The sequence below is a fragment of the Carettochelys insculpta genome, chromosome 10 (genome assembly GCF_033958435.1).
Source record: "Carettochelys insculpta isolate YL-2023 chromosome 10, ASM3395843v1, whole genome shotgun sequence".
Classification (NCBI taxonomy): Eukaryota; Metazoa; Chordata; order Testudines; family Carettochelyidae; genus Carettochelys; species Carettochelys insculpta.
The window spans coordinates 29,207,569-29,227,439 of NC_134146.1; the positions used below are offsets into that span (position 1 = coordinate 29,207,569).

Consider the following 19,871-nt stretch of genomic DNA (forward strand, 5'->3'; position numbering starts at 1 on the left):
TTGGGTTAGATATTATGAAACCTTTTTTTTTTTTTTTTTTTTTTTTTTTTTTTTTAAACTATAAGGGCAGTTATGCTCTGGAATAGGCTTCCAAGGGAGGCTGTGGAATCCGTGCCATTTGAAGCTTTTGAAAGGCTGGACAGACAGCTTACTGAGGCTGTCTACATTTACTTGATCCTGCCATGGTGCAGGTGACTGAACTTGATAATTTTTCAGTCTGGTCCAGTTCTGTAGTTCTGTGATTCTGTACACTTCTCCACCTGGGCAAAGGATAAAAATAAAAGTGTGACAGATGTTAGACATGGTGTTTAATGCATGACTGGAAGGTTCTCAGATATGGCAGTGATAATTGTAATACAAGAACCTTTGGAGAGTAGTGACTGATCACACTAAATGTATAGAAAATAGTTGATGTGACTGGCCCATAACTTGAATTTTTTCCCCAAGTCTTTGGTGACGAATGCATGTATTTAAAAACTTCTGGGTTGGCCTGTTAGTGATTGAACTGAAAAAGCAGCTAAATTTGTATGGCTTATTCACAACAAACACTTTAGCCAGCTTTAAGTAGCAATATATCAAACAACTGTTGGAACAGTTCTGTTTTTTCTATCTTTGAAGCTAAATTTGTGGTGAAGAGTCATGGTCACCCATTTTCACTTCTTATTAAGCATTTCCTCAAAACAATGTTCACGTGCACTCCTTCCTTTCTGCTTCAGGTATTGTTTCTCAGTACTGGCAGTTGCCAACTTTTCATAAGACTAGTTTGATTGCAACTGTATTTGTCAGCAGATAATTGGAGTTATTAGTATAAAATGTTATTGGAATATGTTCGCTTGAATGTAAACTACTTTATTTTCTATGTAGGGTAGAGTAATAGAGCCACTGAAGGACTTCCACAAGGACGAAGTCAGAGTGCTAGGGAGAGAACTTGGTCTCCCAGAAGAGCTGGTCTCAAGGCATCCATTCCCAGGTATGGGCTTTAGAGTTAATATAATTCATTAAAGTCAAATGGCAGTATTGTTCTTATTTTAATCCCCAGAAGAAGTTTTATATTTGAATACTGTATAAGAAAAATTGATTTCTATAATATTGGGATAGAAACTTGATATATCTACTATGGCTTTACACTCAAGCAGATTTTGTATTTTCTAGAGATGAAACACTCCTCATAAGTGAGCTGCTGTGCTGTTTACATTGGTGAAAGAAATATTATCCTGGTAGACTTTTTTTTAAAAAAATGCTTTCTGTTTCTGCTCCACAGGCCAAAAACTCCATTAACAGTCAGGTGTAACTGAATACTATTTGTACTGTCCAGCTTGGGACACTAATATAAGTCATTCTTTCCCAGGAGCAGTTTATCTTTTGTAGAAATGAGGGGCTATCGGAGACAGAAAATGTTCTTGACCAGACAGCCTCAGAATTGTATTGGAGAAAACAGAACCCTAAAAGGGACCATTGCTTTTGAAATACACAAGGAACAAAAGTAGTCTTATGGTTCTTGCAGAAGATAGTAGCTGACGGGAGGCATAAACTAGCCTATTACTAGCACGAGCACTATATAAAGCTATGAATTAGTTGAGGTGTAGCACTGCCCATGTATTACAGGAGCTGCCATTAAGACACTTCGAACCAAATTACAAGCAGTTTTGTGATAATCAGCTTTTAAGGCAGTTCCACTGTCAGCATTATTCAGCAATGTGTTAGACTTGTAATTGTAAAGTTTTCCTCTAATCTCCACAACTTTTGCATACAAGTTATATAAGAGGAGGAGGCAGTGGCCGACTGTCTCATCATTGCTATAATTACAGTCCTTTCCCTTGGTAGCAAACCGTCAAAGGCCTGCCTGCAAACCACTGCCTGACATAACCATGTAGTTTAGAATGTAGGTAAACAATGGATGTACAAGTTAAGTAACAAAAGTGCTGTTTCAGAACAGATTTTGTGTAGGATACAATCTTGGTAGAAATTTTGTTAAGCTACCTAATACTGCAGATATAGCAAAGTGGAAAAAAAAGTATACTTAGCAATAAGGGTGGCTCGTCTGTGATTCTTATAATACATTTTGAATGTGACGGTTCACTTGTTCTTTATTGCAATGTTATTCTAACTTTGCATTTCAGGTCCTGGCCTAGCAATCAGAGTAATATGTGCTGAAGAACCTTATGTTTGCAAAGACTTCCCTGAAACTAACAATATTTTGAAAATAGTAGCAGATTTTTCTGCAAGTGTTAAGAAGGTAATTAAATATCATTGGAACTGAAGAATGTGTGTCTCATGGGAACCAAAACCATGAAAGAAATATGAAATCTAATTCCTTGATGTGTTAAGTGTGATTTATAATATATGAAAATTTAACTGTTCCAAGTGGGATAAGAGGGAAGATCCCTCTCATGGTTCAGTAACTGGTTAAAAGATAGGAAACAAAGGGTAGGTATAAATGGACAGTTTTCAGAAAGACAGGTAAATAGGGGCATCCTGTCGGGGCTTGTTCTAGAACCAGTCCTATTCAGCATATTCATAAATGATATGAAAAAAGGGGCAAAAGGGTGAAACATCAAAATCTGATGATTATACAGAACTACTCAAAATAGTTTGTCCCAAACACTGCAAAGAGCTACAAATGGATCTCTCAGAACTGGGCAACAAAATGGCAGATGAAACTTAAATGTTGATGAATGCAAAGTAATGTATATTGGAAAGCATAATCCCAACTATATGTGTCAAATGATGGCGGGTGGGTCTAAATTTCCTGTTGTCATGCAAGAAAATGATCTTGGAGTCATTGTGGGTAATTCTTTGAAAATACTTACTTGTGCAGTGACAGTCAAAAAGCAAAAACAGAATGTTGGAAATCATTAAGAAAGGGGTTGATAATAAGACAGAAAATATCATATTAACTCTATATAAATATGTGGTATTCAATCCCACATCTTGAATATGTGTGCACATTTGGTTGCCCCATACCTAAAAACATACATTGGAAAAGATTCCAAAAAAATGGTTAGGAGGATGGAACAGCTGCCACATGTGGAACAATTAATAAGACTGAGTATTTTCAGCTTGGAAAAGAGACGAAGGGGGATACGATTAAGGCCTATAAAATCATGATTGGTGCAGAGAAAGTAGACAAGGAAGTTCTGTTTACTCCTGATATGCAAGAACTAGGGGGGTTACCAAAGTAAATAGGTAAACAGCAGGTTTAAAGTAAACAAAAGGAAGTATTTCTTCCCATAACGCAGCGTCGACAAGTGGAACTTTTTCCTAGAGGAGTTGTGAAAGCCAAGACCTAAATAAAAAGAGCTAGTTAAGTTCATGGAGAGTAGGTCTATCAATGACTATTACCCAGGATGGACAGGGATGGTATCCCTAGACTGTTTGCTAGAAGCTGAGAAAGGGTGATACAGGCTGGATCATATAATGATTACTTGTTGTTCATTCCCTCTGGGGCACCTGGTAGGAAGACTGGACACTGGGCTAGATGGACCTTTGGTCTTACCTGATATGTCCCATATGGCTGTGTATATGTTTTGAAGTATATTGCTACATTGTTTGAGAAGTGCTGTTTGATGCTTAATTGCTGCCAGCTTCAAGATTTTGTGTGTGTGTGTGTGTGTGTGTGTGTGTGTAATAAACATTATTGGTACCATTACAAAACTGCATTTAAATGTTCAATGTATTCTTTAGAAAAAGTAGATTGTGTACTACTCTACAGCACCAGAATGGGTTGTTTAACAAGAGTACTCTAAACATTATGCTAAGAGGGCTTCTGAGACCAAATATAGCTGTTGCTGTCATTGGACAGTTAGCTCATAATGTGAGAAATAAGGATCTAATGTATTTGAGAGATGTCGTAAACGGGAATTCTGAGCACCAGAGTAAATTAAATTAGTAGTATATCATTTCCCTCTATTTGCAGCAATTACCATATGATAACCTCAGCTACATCTTCTGTCTAGCTGAAAAAGGCTACAAATTAGCTATCAGGAGTTGCACTAAGAACAATGTGTTCATCACACCTGACCTTAAGTTGCTGAAGCATTACGTGAGCATGTGATACTCCTGATCACCAGTGGCCTAAATGGAATCCCAAGGTTACGTACAGATCTGCTTCCTTCATGCGGATGCTGCCGTCTTTTGCATCTGGAAGAAAAATCATAAATGGAAATCTCAGTGAATAATACCTTTTGAGTTATTTTTCTTTCTAGATTTGCTCTCAAATCCATTATCTAGAAAGATGTCTCAAACCTGCTAAGGCCCATAGACTATGAGGCCATAGTTCCGCATAATACTTAAACTTTGTTAAATGGAAGCCATACTGCAAATTACTCTACAACGACTAAAGCTGCCATAAATGTAGAGTAAACACAGACAGTTGGCTGAAAAATCATTTGTAAGTTTTATCTAAATGTATCTTATTACAAAAATTATGTAAAGTGATTTTCCGCCTTCTTGCACAGCCACACACGTTGTTGCAAAGGGTCAAATCATGCACAACTGAAGAGGACCAGGAGAAGCTGATGCAGATAACAAGCCTACATTCACTGAATGCCTTCTTGCTGCCAATCAAAAATGTGGGAGTGCAGGTTAGTAGAGTATTTCTGTAGAGGTGGAGAAGGCTGCTTATGCTGAATACAAAATGCTGTGTTATAGTATAATCAATAATTAATGCCGTAAGAATAAAAATGAAGAAAATACCATGGCCATAAGAAAGAATACACACAATATTTCACTTTTATTTTTTAAACTTACTTTGGTTGATATGTGCGCTTTCAGATAATATGATGTCCTCAGGAAGGTTATCCAGGCCTTACCCAAGTGACTGTTCTGCTATCTGAAGTCCTTAAGATTAAGTAACACACATCAGATGCTGTGCCAAAAGATTTTATACTGCCTTTTCAATGCCATTTATATGCTTTTTATAACTAAAAAGAAATCCCAAAAGCATTAGCACCAAACAGCTTTCCTTTAAAACATATTTGTGGAAACAACTTTTTATGGACAATAGGAATAGAATACAATATTGAAAGCTTTAAAAGATATTTTACTATGTTGTTGACATGAAACAAAGGGTTCTCTTGACATTGTTTTTTGACAGCAAAAGTACTGGTATCTCTCTATCCATTCTAATTAGTTCTGCTGAGATCAAATTCACAGCATACAGTATCTTGGCTGTTTGATTTAAATGGACTGTTTTCTGCATTTGCATTAGTATAGCAGTTATTAATAGGCTTGCAAGTGCTCTTCTAATACCAATGATTTTTTTTAAATGTTATTTTTATTAATTTTTACATATTACCAGTCCTTTTGTTTGTGCAATACTTACCGGTACTTGGGATCCTTGGCCGGGTGACAGTGGGACCCCACCAGCCCCGCGCCAAGGAGCTGGCTGAGGCACAGAGCCCCACTGGCAGCCACAGCTGTAGGAACCCTGGTGGGGGCTGCTGAGTACCAGCCCCACCCACCCACCCAGGAGCACTGCATATTACCAAAACAGAAGTGCAGACATAGTAAGCTAAATGCCTTCTTCCCCTTTAATAGGCTGTTCTTATAGTATTATATACAAGAAGTTCCTTTAATTACATTTAGTGAAAAGTAGTGTGCTCAACTTGCCTCTTTTGTGGGGCATTGCTGTATTACTCAGGTTTTTTGTTGAGCTTCTGTTGGATGGCATTGGTTATGGTTTTTAAAATACTTTGTGATTTGGGGCATTTTTGATGCAACGATATCTATTTTTTTTTAAATAAGTGTTAAAGGTCTCATAGATGACAGTGCTGGAAGCTGAGACTGAAATTTTCTGTAGAATGCCATAATTTGCTGAGTATTTCATATGTAAGTTTGCTGTTCAGAGGCATTGCAAATACCCATGAATTATAAGGCAAATTAAAGATATAGGTTGAAATTCTGCCCCCCCCCGCTGTATCCATGCAGTCATACTGACTTCAGTGGGTTTATAATTGTTAATCAAATGTTGATTTTTTGACTTAAAATTTAGTTTTCTAATTTGATTTTTACATATAAATGGAAAGTACTGAATATTGTTTTGTTTGTTAATTGTTTGAGTGGTTCACTTCTGGTTATTTTCCAGGGTGACTGTCGCTCATATAGCTATGTATGTGGGATCTCCAGTAAAGATGCTCCGCACTGGGAGTCTCTTATGTTCTTAGCCAGGCTCATACCACGGATGTGCCACAACATAAACAGGCATGTATTCTCAATTCAGTTTGCAATTACCATTGTTTTTGACAATAGATTTACGAATAATAATTGTACATAGATTGCAGAAATTAGAAATTCAGAACTGAAAGTAGTTAGTATAACTGTTTTCCTTTAAATGTTATGTCCTTCATAAAATGTACTTTTGAGATTTATTTATACCACTGTCTAAAGAATTCTGCTGTGTAGTTATGTCTGATGCAACAAAAACCTTGTAGCGGAGGTTCTGAGTACATGTTGTAACACTCCCACAGCGCACTTTCTCCTCCCTCCTCTTTTCTTGCATGCAAGGACGGACAATTGTTTTGTACCCTTTATTCTCTGGTTATCTGTGCAGACATCATAGCACAAAAAGTATGAGCACAGCAAGTATGGACCCTCCTCTGCTGCAAACTGCTGTGCCAAGCATTGCAAACGCTTTGCATATTATGCTGCGGTTTGCCCAACACCTCACAGGATCTGCTGGCACAAAGGAGAATGCAAGGAGACCATGCACGTACACATGCAGGAACCCATAGAACGTAGCAGTTGGCATATATTGGCAGCAGTCGGGCCTATTAACAGAATGAAACACCAACTCTGGTCCCAGGAGATGAGGACAGATTGGAGGGACCACAAAGATAGGCAGCTATACGATGATGACTAATGGCTGCAAAACTTTCACATGCATACGACTATTTTGTTGAACTTTGTGAATTGTTTTCCCCATCCAAGAAGTGTTAACAGTGCAAGAATGAGACCCGTTCTGATAGCTGAGAAGCAAATAGCAGTAACTCTGTGGAAGCTTGCAATGCCAGACAGCTACCAGTCAGCTGGGAATTGATTTGGAGGCTGTTGCAATCAAAGCCCTTCTGAGGTGAAAAAGCGTGACTCTGCAAATGTACATAGCGGATTGTTTTGCTGCTATGCGGTGGGGCAATAGAAGAAATGCATATCCCTATCTTGGCACCAGACCATCTTGCCAAAGAGAACATAAACTGCAAGGAGTTCTTCTCAGTGGTGTTGCAGGAACTAGTGGATCACAAAGGCCTCTTCACTGACCTCAGTGTGGGACGGTCAGACAAGGCACATGATGTGTGCATCTTTAAGAACTCGATTGCTTCAGAAAGCTCCAAGATGGAACTCTCTTCCCGACTGGAAAATAACGAGGCATTTCAGTCTTTCTGATGGTAATTCTAGGAGTCCTAATCTCTACCTTGCTCATATGCCTCATGAAATCATATACAGGCAGCTGGGACAGCAGTAAGGAGCAGCTCAACTACAGGCTGAGCAGGTGCAGAGTGGTGATAGAATGTACCTTTGGTTGTTTAAAGGGATGCTTTTGTAGTGTGCTTTAGATGAAGTCAATAGTTTTCCCGTTGTTGCTGCTTGCTATGTGCCGAATAATATCTGTGAAAGTAAGGGTGGGAAAGTTTCTGGTGGGATGAAGGATTGAAGCAGATAGCCTAGTGGCTAATTATGAGCAGCCAGACACCAGAGCTACATCTACACTAGAGCGTGATTTAGAAAGGCTCTCTTTTGAAATTGACGGTGTAAAAGATCGCCTTTTGAAATAGTGTGCCCACACAAGCAGCGGCTGGTGCTTCTGATCCGCTGTTTCGAAAGGGTGAGGCACTCTTTCAAAAGGGAGTCTGCACTGTCCCAATCACCCTTTCAAAAGAAAGGGCCAGGAAGCACCGCAGATGGGGTCTCATGGTGGACAGCCCCTTCTGGACCTGCAGCCAGTCGTTCCCTTAAAGGGCTTCTCCCAAACAGCCTCACCTTGCACACCACAAGGCCTACGGACCTGCCACGAGCCCCCACAGATGCCAGTACAGACAAGCCAAAATGGACCAGCAGCAGCAGCTTGAGCTGCTTCAGGCCATTGCTAGTGACGTGGTCTCCCTGCTGTCTTCAGCAGTGCCGGCTCCCCCATTATCTCCTGCTGGGGGCCACCCTCTTGGCATGGCTGTGGAACATCCGGACTTGTGACTCCTCCTGGGTTCTCCACCAACTCTGGAGCTACCCCAGTAGCGCCCGCTGGTGGGAGCACCTGGTGATGGGGCAGTGGGATGAAGCAAGGCTGTAGAATTTTAGAATATGGAGGCAGACCTTCCTGGAGTTCTGCCAGTGGCTTACCCCTGCATTGTGGCATCAAGACACATGGATGTAGCCCACCCTCTCTTTTGAAAAGAGGGTCTCAATATCTGTCTGGAAACTTACCACCTCGGATAGCAACTGCTCTGTTGGCCACCAGTTTGGTGTGGGCAAGGTCACCATCAGGGCTGTTCTCGTGGAAGTAAGGCAAGCTTAGGCCACACGCCCACTGGGGAGAAGCGGGGGTGGGGGGGAGGGAACCCATGAAAGGAGATCCACTGGGGTCTAGGCGGTGGGGGACGAGGTGGGGAGTGGGGAAGCTTAGCACTCTCCACTTACCCTCATGTGTGCATACGTCCTTCATTGCATGCAGGTGGCCCAGGCAATCAATGCCATGCTCCTGCAGAGGGTCATCCGTGTGGGAGACTTGGACGGGGCCGTCACCAGGTTCCTGAACTGCTTCAGCGCCCTGGATGGTCCCCATATCCCGATCCACGGTCCAGAACACAGTAGGGGCCAATATATGAACTTAAAGAGTTACCACTCTGTGGTGCCTCAGGCCCTGGTGGAAGTAGGGGCTGGTTCCAGGACATGTATGTGGGGTGGGCTGGCCACACCCACGATGCATGGGTGTTTCGTAACTCCAGCCTATGGCGCCAGAGGGAGGTGCTGCTCAGGGACACCACGATGCCCCTGTGCATGGTGGTGAATGCCGCCTGTCCCCTCCAGACCTGGTTTGTGTGGCTCTGTACAGGCCACCCCAAACCCTGCCAGGAGCTGTTCAACTCCTGGTTAAACCATGCCCAAAACATGGTGGAGGACATGTTTCGGCATTTGAAGGGCTGGTGGCTCTGTCTCCTGGCACACCTGGAGGTGGGCCTCCAGAATGTGGCCCAAGTGGTGGGCGCTACTGCACTCTCCACAATATTGTGGAAAATAAGGGTGAGACCTTCATCCTGGGGTATGCGGCTGAGCCTGGGCCAGGCTACGAACATCCAGCTGCTGCTCCTAGCTACCAGGCCCATGGTACGGGATCTGTGTCTAGGAGGATCTCGGCGAGCACATTGTTAAGGGTCCCACTAATCACCATCCTGGCCCCAGCAGGTTCCCCATACATGCCTTGTCATGCCCCTGCACGCTCCCTACTTCCATCACACACACCCTTCCCCCAGCACATGGGGATGTGGACAAAATAAACTATTATGTTTAACCAAACTGTGCAGTTACTAATAACAATATAGAACAGAACCCTATAACTATTTTACATTGGGGCCGGGACATAAATGCACCTTGTGGGTGGGGGGAGGGGGAGGCTTATGCAGGGTAGGGGTGGAGGGCCTTGAGCGATGTTGTCCCCGGGATACCTTGTTTGGGGTCCCGGGTGGGGAGGACAGGGAGGTAGGGTGGGGGGCTGCTTCGGCAGGGGGCTCAGCCTCGACAGGGACCTTGTTGGATGGACCAGCTGGAGAGCCAGCATCAGGCCAGGAGCCCCCTGAAGCTGCTCACCACATCCCTTGTGTTCCTCATCAACTCCCAGCAGGTTGTCTTGGCCTCCAGCTGGAGGCGCCACTCTGTGACCTGGTGCCAGACAGAGGCGGAGAGAAGTACATCTTCCACGATCCGCCTTTGGCCCCTCCTGGAGCAGGGACACTGTGGTGCTGGTGGTGGGGCTGCCTGGTCTCTGTCCCTTGCCTCCAGCGGGTTGGGAAAGGTAGAAAGGACAATTGACCCAAGCCTGGGTTATTTAAAAGGACCCCAGGGCTCCTGGCTACGGCTTCTGTGACAGTGGTGCAGGAGAGTGGGAGGGTGCAGGGGCAAGCCCATTGAAATCACCCAAGCAGACCACAGAACTTTTAGGATTGTCTGGGGTGGTACTAGCAGTGGTGAAGGCATCTGGGTGGGCATGTGGAAGCCCTGGCTCTGCCAGAAGAGTGCACCAAGCGGTGCAGCCGGCAGCTTGCTAGGTCCAGCTGGTGTTTGCTGGGCAACACCACCAAATGTCAGGCAGATATGCGTGTGTAGGAGCCTATTTTCTGTTCTGACCTGGTGCCCCGAATTGCTATTGGGCAGGCCTGCTAAGGATGTATTAAATTGTCATGTCCATCAGTCTGTTATCCTGTATTTCACCTAATTGTAGAGCAAAGCTGTTAAAGAATCCATTGTAAGTCCTAACTTACATGGTTCTGCCACTGAAACTTAAATTATCGTGTATATTGTATAAGGGAGTATCTTTATAATTCGTAATAGTGCAGTCTCTCCCATTTCTCGTTACAGAAGCTCTGTATGGTGAAGGATTTGTTGTTTAAGTAGTCTATAGTAACTGAAGTTTCTTCTCCAATTATGAATCTGAACAGCTTCATGTTGTATTTTTGGCACAGTCTCAAGTACAGTTAGATAAAGCAACGAAGCTGGAATGAATACAGTTTTTGAACTCAGGAGTTGAATTATTAATATAATACCTTTGAGAGATTTATAAATATCAACACACCTCTGTATTCAGTGTGTTATTTCTCCAACTGTGAGGTTAGCCTCCTTGAGGAGGCTGTGATCCCTTTAAAGTAGATTCCAGAAGAAGCAGAATGCAAGTATAAAATTCTTATTGAACATTATTGGAACAGTCTGAACTTACACTGTCATCTGAAGTGAAAAACACTCTCAGTAACAGCAATGAATGGGCATTTTGGTTTAGTCCAAAAGAAAAAAGAAAACAAGCCTTGAATTATTGGAATTATATATAGGAAATCCATAATAAACAAAAAAAATTGAGTACCAAAAATAAAAAGGTATATCAGGTTTACCGAATGTATCCAGGTGAAGTGTCTTTGTCCTTATTTTTAAACTCAAGATAATGTTTAAGTGCTGATGTTAAAAAATCATACTCTTACAGTTTTTGGGTCTCATGTTCTTCACTGGACCACTGAAAATGAAAACTTCACACAACCTATTTATATCTTTAGACATAAAATTTATTTTTCTGGATCTACTTTATCTTCGTAGAGTTGTCTATGTGTTTGGTCCACCAGTCAAAGAACCTCCTACAGATGTTACACCCACTTTCCTGACAACTGGAGTCCTCAGCACTTTACGCCAAGCTGATTTTGAGGCTCATAATATTCTCAGGGAGTCTGGTAAGTATTTGGCCTGGATACATGATCTTGTGCTTGTTGGAAAATGCTTGTAATTCTTAAATCAATAAGTGGTTTCAGATTTAGAGCCAGAATATCTAAGAACTGTGCTATGTATCTTCTTAATGTGGTGTTTGAGCTGCTCAAAGTCTGCAGTGAATTGCATTATTCACTGGAAGCTGTCCAAATAGAGTGAAATTTAGAGTCTTTAACATGATTATTCTACAGAAATCCCGTCAAAGTAATTTTTTGACACTTCATAATGCCTAATTATTAATACAGCCTTTGTCTGGCAACAGTAACTTTCTATAGCACTCCACTGTTTCTCTGTGGAGTAGTGGTGTATGAATCACAAAGACACGAAATTACATATGATGATCTTACTATTTTCACTTGTGATATTAATTACCTATGCAAACATTAAAGATGGGTCTACACATGAGCACCCCTTCAAAAGGGTGAAAATCAACGTGTGGAGGTTGAAATAGCAGCCATCAAAAGGGAGTGACCGCATGCTAATAGCAAATCGACAGATCGATCCACCCTTTCGATAGGCTGGCATGATCTTTCGAAAGGGAGCGTCCACATGGTTCCAAGCCCTCCTTCGAAAGAAGGGAAGCAGGAAATGCTGTGGATGGGGTCCCATGGCTGACAAGCCCTTCTGGGGCTGAGCCAGGTTCTCCCTTAAAGGGTCCCTACCCCACTCTCCACCCCGTACAAGCTGAGTACTGCTTAGCTGTCCCCAGGCCGGCAGAGCCCACTTATGCTCCAGGATGGAGGCACAGCAGCAGCTCCTGCAGGAGGAGACCCTCGTCCTGGAGACCCTGCTGTCAGTGCTCTGCACTGTTGCCACAGCCACCCCCCCAATCTACTTGGGTGGCTGAGCCCTCCCCCCAGGGCCATGGGGCCCCCCAACCCAGAACACCGCCAAGTTCCCACTGGGTGCCCCAGCACCTCTGGAGCCACCCCAGCAGCACCGACTGGTGGGAGTGCCTGGTGCTGGGGAAGTGGAATGACAAGAGGTGGCTGTGGGACACCTCGACTCCACCTGGGAGGGGGTGGGGAACACAGGCAGGTGGGTAGGGTGGGAGCAGGTATGTGTGTGGGGGGGCAGCATTGGACACATGTTCCTGGACTTTTCGTGCCAATGTCCTCCAAGGTAATGGCGAGCGGCATAGGATGGGGCCTGGCCGCCCTCAACATCTGATGGGCTCTCCCAGCCCATGGATGGTGCAGCTGTATGGAGAAGGGGACAGACAGTGTGTTGGTAATGTACTATGGCGTCAGGGGCGATCTGGCTGTGGGCTGCCCTGCCCCTCCATGAGTAGGGCATCCCATCCGATGGCACAGTGGCTGGGGTCTTCTGAAATAGGTGGCCCTTTCCAGCCCATGGTGCATGGTCTGTAGGTGCTGTCCAGCACCAACTGGCTGCTGCCCTACATGTGGCTCGCAGTGCCGTCCAGTGGGGGCAGGTGCTAGCCATCGTGGACAGGCTGCCACAGGGGCTGTGTGCCACAGGCAGCCAGCATGTGTGCAGCCCAGGACCACTGGTCCTGCGTGCGGTCATGTGGCTGGTGCGTTGCCTCCAGCCCACGGACCAGGGTGCACGCCCCGCCCTGTACATACCGGAGGGTCCCTGGGCGACATCCGGAGGTGCCCGGCTTCTGGTCGCCCAGCTGGACGAGTGGGAGGGGAATGGCGATCAGCAGGTCCCCCTCCTCGCTCGGCCACTTGGTGGTCATGTCAGCCTCCTGGGTCACCGGTCCAGGCTGCTCCTCTGCCAATGTATGCATGACTGCTGAGGGTGGGGAGCTGTCCTGGGCTCCCAGGATGCCCTGGAGCTCCCAGAAGTAGGGGCAGATAGCTGGGACTGTCCCGGAGCAGCTGGCCTGGTCCCAGGCCTGGGCATAACCCTGCCTCAGTTCCTTAACCTTACTGCATACCTGTTCTGCAGTATGCTCAGGATGGCCCTTGTGAGGAGGCCCTGGGCCAGGCAGGTGAATGCTGCAGCCTTCTGCCGCTTGATGCCCATCTCATGGAGGACCTCCTCCTCTTTCCAGGTACTCGGGAGGTCCAACAGCTCCTACTCTGTCCAGGAGTAGGCCCTTTTTTTCTAGCCCCCGCCACCCCCCAAGACCCTAGGAGCCTGCGAGGGCTTGGAGGGGGGCCCTAGGGCGCACGCAGGGACTGTGTGCTGGCCATCGTGGCATCGCTCAGAGCATGCAGCTGGAGCTCATGCTGGGGCTGCTCCTAGCATGCTATGAGCTTCCTGTCATGGGGTTCCTGTGTGCATGCTACTTTAAGGTGGTCAGACGCAGGGATCTTAGAGCCCTGCTGCTGCCAGCTGGAGCAGCCCAACACTCCATCTGACCAGTGCCATACTAGACCCCTCTTTCAGGAAAGTGGGATGTGGAGCACCTAGACATGTACTCGTTTGATTTAGTTGTTTGAAAGGGGACGATCTTCTTGATATGGGATCAGAGTTCGGATTCTGATGCCTGTGCCCCATTCTTCTGAAAGAGGGCCACATATTTTGATGTTTTGTGCATGTGTAGACACAGTTTACATGTTTGACAGATGATTTAAAATAAATGTGTATAGATGTAACCAGATCTGTTGAGAACAAACAAATTGTTGTCATCTGAACGTTGAGATATTTCTTTAAGCTGAACAGTAGTTTTCCTAGGTTTGTCATCTTTGAGGGGTTGAGAAGCAGCAAATCAATATTGTTCAACAGTGAAGAGCAGGCCAAGTATGCTAATTTTAAGTGTTTAAGTGTTTAATTTAATCTCAAGTTTTCAATTTAATTTCAAGAAGTTAGAATTGGTTAAAACAGAAAAGAATAATAGCTAGCTAACTGCAAAACGGGCTTTCAAATAAATTGCTGAGTAATGATTTAGATAGATAGGAATCATCTGTGTTTACATGGAGTAAATTAACTGTGCAAAGAAAAACATCCACATTTCTTCCAGTATCATATTGTTTCATGAGGAGCTCTTCAAGAATAAGCCAAACCTACGTAAATCCTCATGAGATCTGCTACCGTGTTTTTTTTTAGCTTATCTTTAAAATAAAAAGGCTGAACTGTTTGTAAAACCAACATTTGCAAGCCTATGCACAGTAACACTTGTAAAACTTACCCTTGAGAAAGTGTTTTAATTTCCACTAATGCCTAAATTACATAGACTGAGTCTTGGAATATGATAACTATAAGTTAACTTGTAATATAGCTCACAACTCAGCTATATGTCAGAGACTGGGAGGTTCATGGTAAGTGTATGTGAGATCATTAATGAAATTTACACAATTATTTTTCTTTCATTACCTGGAAATCAAATTACTGATGAATAGGACTTTGACTTTTATTTTTGTTTGCAAAATTAAGAAAAAAAATTGGAACCCAGAAACCAGTAGTAATAAAACATGAAGTGTAAATTTTTCAAAAACTCTTGAATTACTTCCACTGTTATGTCCTATTGACTTTCTGTGTTTGTCACTTTTGAAAATGGATTATGGGTTCCTGGGTTACTTAGATGTGACTGAAAATGTTTAACAAGGACAAATTAAGAATTAAAGACAAACTCTGACTGTAAATCACTTAAGAGCACAATTGTGTGTTTAGACATCTTTATGGCATTGTATATTTTGCTTATGTTAACATAATTGTTAAACAGATCTGATCAGTCTAATTCCTTAATGGCAAGCACTTACCCAGATAGTAAATCCTTGGAGAGAGGCCAATTTCAGATTGTTTCTACCCAAGGACTATAAATATGAGAAACTGCAAAATCTGTCAATGAATTGGTGTGAAAACCCATCATGTTTTCACAGTGAGAGTTTTGAGTTCAATACACACAATTTTTGTAAGAGATGGGTAAGAGGTAACTTGATCAGGGACTATGAGTACCTAAACAGGGAGAAAAGATATTAAATAATCTCTTGAATATAGCACACAAAAGTATTATAAGAACGTTCTGGCTGGAAGTTGAAACTACACGAATTGAAATTGGAAGTAAAGTTTACATTTGTATGCATTGAACCCCTTCTTGCCAAGGCACAAAGTGACGTTCAGTTTTTTAGGATTGGATGGTATGCTAAGAGATACGTCTTTGAGAAGTTCCTCTCGATGCACAAATTACTAGGAATTCTAGGGCCTAAATTATGCAGGTCAAACTTGATAAGGCCCCTCTGGTAATAGAATCTGTGAATTCCAGTGACAGAATGAAGACCATAACAGTATACTCATATCTTTATGTAACTCTATCTCCCTCCCAATACAGAATTATTTCCCACTCTGTTTTTTTCTACTGTTTTGTCCAATCTATTCCTAAATGTTGTTCTGAAGTCATGGTCCCTATTTGTTTTCCACTGTGGGTACACACATGCTCTGTGCAAATAAGATCAGAAGAATTTTTGTAGCAATGTTCATTTGTCCATGCATTTCGTCGTCATCTTGTGCTCTAGACTGGTGGTGTAAGGGATGTTGCAGACCAACAGCATGTCCTGTTCCTTTCTATGGCTTCATGGACTGAGGTGGAACCCTTCAGCTGAACATAAGGGAAAATTAACAGATTAACCTATGGAAAGTGAAGCATCCCAAATTTGGAGAACATGGTATTCCTTTGTTTTCACCTGTCTCTGTAATTTGTGGCATCGATTATCTGTGTAGTAAGGTTTTTTGTAAGTAGAAGATAACTTGTGAATACTGTTGTGGTCATTTCTGTTGTTCCTCACATGCTCCTACAGTCTCTAAACTTAATTGTAGTTCTCATAGTGGATCTTACCCTTCTAATTCTGTTCCTGTAATCCTTAGGGAGTGTGAACCTTTGACACCATCTTTGGTTTTTAAGATATTGGTGATATCAATGCATCAATAATGTAAAGGCTACATTGGCAGGCACAAGTAATGTGAGCCCCTATTCCAAAGGAAGAAAGGAAAAAATACTTTGTGCCAGCTAAGGGAGAAGATTTTTTGCTTATCCTATCCCAAACTTTAGTTTTCTAAGCTGCCACGGAAACAAATAGGCATCAGTCAAGGTTCACTCCCAAGAAGGAGACTCCCTTTGTCTTCCTTAGGAGGAAAGTTTTCTCATCGGCATCAACGTGCAATTTCCAGTAGGTAGTTATCAGGCATTAATTTCTAAATATGATTCAGTCAGTTAATCCAAATTTGCAGAATTCATAGATAAGCTCCCTCCAGAGGGTAGAATATAGTTTCATGCTCTTTTGGAGGTGAAGTTGAATGTCAGGACATCCTGCAAGCCTCATTACCGCAGGAATATCTTTCCACTTGGTGACAATGGTTGTTGTCATCTACTGAAAATCATAGCTTCGTTTTTTTGTGTTTCCCAGATGAATCCAAGATTTCCTGTTTGACAGTAACAGCCTGAAAAGTGAGAAGACCAATGGTTCTTTACATTAATTGAAAGATTTTAGGCAGCCGTCCACTCCCTGGGAATGAACATCTCCTGAACCAAAATACATAAGTCATATAAATCTAGACCAGCACTTTTGCCCTTCTGCCACCAGAGGGCTTATAAACCTTGCTGAAGCAACAGAGACCTCAGCAGAGCAAACATAATGCTCCTCATTCCAAACCAAAGCTCACACAAAGCAATAACTTTAATAGGGTCTTTGAGAACTGCAGAGTACCCCCGATGCAATCCCATTGATCAAAAACCCTAACACATAATTTGGTAGTCATCTAGCTCACTTCTCTTCAGCCTGGTGTGCAATGATAGACGTATGACTTCCCAACATTATTCATTCTGGCTACAGCATAGAATTCTTCTCCCTTCCCCCTTCAAAACCACCTATCCTGTCTGTCATCTGGGACATCTTTTAGGATAACAGGCTCTTGGCAAGGGGGTAAGCTGCCTCTTTCATCAGTGAGCTTTAAGATGGTACCAGCTCAATGCTTTGGAAAAATGATGGCTTGCAGTTCTTGATCTGAAGAATGCCTTTGTGATGGGGTTCAGGGGTCCCCCTGCACTGCACCCCGTCCGCTGGCAGGAGTGACTCTCACTCAGCAGGTACAACAAGAGGTTTATTAGGCAACAGATGCCCAGTTTCTCACAGAAGTGTCAGTACAGCAGTCAGAGACAGTCCTTCCAACCCGTCCTGGGGAGAAGACCCCGAGGGGTGCCCCTCTGGGGTGTAGCTTTCCCCCTCCTCAGGCTGGCTGCCTTCCAGCTCTCTCTTTCCCTAGCCTCTAACTGCCACCCCCGATTCAAACCCAGCTCGGCTCCTCCCTCCTCTTTGTTCAGGGCAGAGGTGTTACCTGCCAGTTGTAGCCCCAGGGTCATCCTTAACCACTGGGAGCTGCTCTGCTTGCCTCTCACGTCCAGCCTGACTTACACATGCACTCCATCACAGCCTTCTTCCATATAGACATCCTGCCCCTTGACTGGTGCCAAGAAGTATCTGTCTCAGGACAGATTGCAGTCCATAAATGATCTGGTCTGGGGCTCAGATTGAGCCCACAGATAACAGTCTGTTCTTGTCTCAGCCCCCCTAAATCACATGACTTCCTGTACCTGTGGTGCTGTTGATAAGGCTTTGCCTTTATCTGTTGCCTTGGCTTTCAACCATGTATGTAGTGTATGGATAAGTTAGTCTCGTTCCTTTACAGAGCATGAGATTCTCTAGCCTGGTGCGGAAACAAACTGGCCCATTTGGGAAAACATTGGTCATAGATGCTTCACTGTTACACTAGGAAGCCAAGCCAAAAGAGCAAGGAACATGGACTGCCTGTGCTGAGGATGCACATATAAACTTAGAATTGCAAGCAATTCACAAAGCCTGCATGCAATTCCTACCATTCTTGTAAACCCACCACATTTCAGTGATGTCCAACTTCATGACAACAGTTGTCTACGTCAGTAAAGAGGGGTGGGATGGATGAGATCCACTCCGTTCTGTTAATCTTATTAATGGATGTTGTTGGTTTTAAAAAAAAAATCTTCCAATTTGAGGCACATGGAACATTTGCATACCCTAGGTGAAATATACAAGATATGTAACCTCTCTTAAAAAGCCCCAGAAACAATAGAGTAAACCCCCCGATGTACGTGGAGGTTCCATCCATGAGTAACCATGTGTCAGTCAAAATTCGTGTAAGTCAGGGCAGGTCCCCCATCCTGCCTGCGCCTGGCTCCCGGCTCCCGGCTCCCAAGAGCAGCAGGGAGCCAAAAGCCAGGCACAGCAGCCCTGGTCAGTTTCCTGGCTTCTGCCAGTAGCAGGGAGCTGGAAACTTATTGGCCCTGCTGTACCTGGCTCCCAGCTGCTTGCCACTTGTGGGAGCCAGGAAATTGACTATTACAGTAGCGCTGGTCAGTTTCCTGGTTACTACTAGTGGCGGGGGAGTGGGGAGAGACCGGCAGGGCAGCATGGCTGCTTCCTGGCTTCCCCTAGCTAGGGAAGCCACAGTGCAGAACAGCAAGGTGTGGCATGGCTGCTCCTTGGCTTCCCCCAGTTGGGGGAGCTGGGTGGGTACATAGGTGTAGCAGCGCAGCTGCTCCCTGGCTTCCCCCAGCTGAGGAAGCTGGGGGCTGAAGCCGGCAGGCGAAGTGCTACATCACTTAGTCGACTCCACTTGCTGATTTTGATTCATGTTAATCCAAGTAATATGTAAGTTGAAATCATGTAAATCGGGGTTTTACTATAGCTCTTAAAGCTGCTCGTCCATATAAATATATTTCTTTGTATACCATGTTTTCTACCTACAGTGTAAAAGTGTTGCAATGATTATTCCCTCACCATGCTTCTTTTATGCCTGTGACATAATTGAGAGTAAAAATAGCTGTTTAGCACAACATTGTTAATATGGAGCTTTTATCATGCTTTTGCTTAAGGTTATGCTGGAAAGATCAGCCAGATGCCAGTAATTTTGACACCATTGCATTTTGACCGAGACCCCCTACAGAAACAACCTTCCTGTCAGAGATCGGTGGTTATTCGAACCTTTATCACTAGTGACTTCATGACAGGCATTGCAGCAACTCCTGGCAATGAAATCCCACAAGAGGTAATAGTTCCTTTTTAAAATTTGTTTATTTTTTTAACTTTTTGGTGTGGCGTGAACCAAAGAATATTTTCACATTGTCTGTTTTTTGGGTGATTTTTAACTTAACATTTACAAAAGTTTTTAAAATTATATGTAATACTTGACTCCTAGTTAGTATTGTGATTTGTCAGTGTAATCTACCTAGAGGGATCTCTGCCGTATGACAAGCCCATAAGGATGTTGTGAGAGATTGATAAAACAAGGCAACTGTAGTAAAAAAAAAAAAAAATCCCCCTTAAGAATATTCACCAAAACGTTCAAGCCTTTGAGGGCTTAGAATTAGTTGCTTTCTTCCATATTTAGTAGTGACCCAACTTTCAAAATGTATTTATTTCAGTGGGAGCTGTGATTGCTCAGCACTTGAAAAAACAAACAAACAAAAAACTTACTAG

General features: G+C 43.6%; 1 protein-coding gene across 2 annotated transcripts in view; it reads left to right on the forward strand.

Moving 5' to 3' along the window:
• GMPS (guanine monophosphate synthase) overlaps positions 1-19,871 on the forward strand; it is a 64,254-nt gene that overhangs the window by 39,136 nt on the left and 5,247 nt on the right. For both annotated transcript variants that reach the window (XM_075003965.1, XM_075003966.1), the window contains 6 exons: positions 865-970; positions 2,121-2,236; positions 4,458-4,583; positions 6,086-6,201; positions 11,287-11,417; positions 19,268-19,440. In XM_075003965.1, the coding sequence (XP_074860066.1) occupies positions 865-970; positions 2,121-2,236; positions 4,458-4,583; positions 6,086-6,201; positions 11,287-11,417; positions 19,268-19,440 (768 nt within the window). The remainder of the gene's footprint in view (positions 1-864; positions 971-2,120; positions 2,237-4,457; positions 4,584-6,085; positions 6,202-11,286; positions 11,418-19,267; positions 19,441-19,871) is intronic.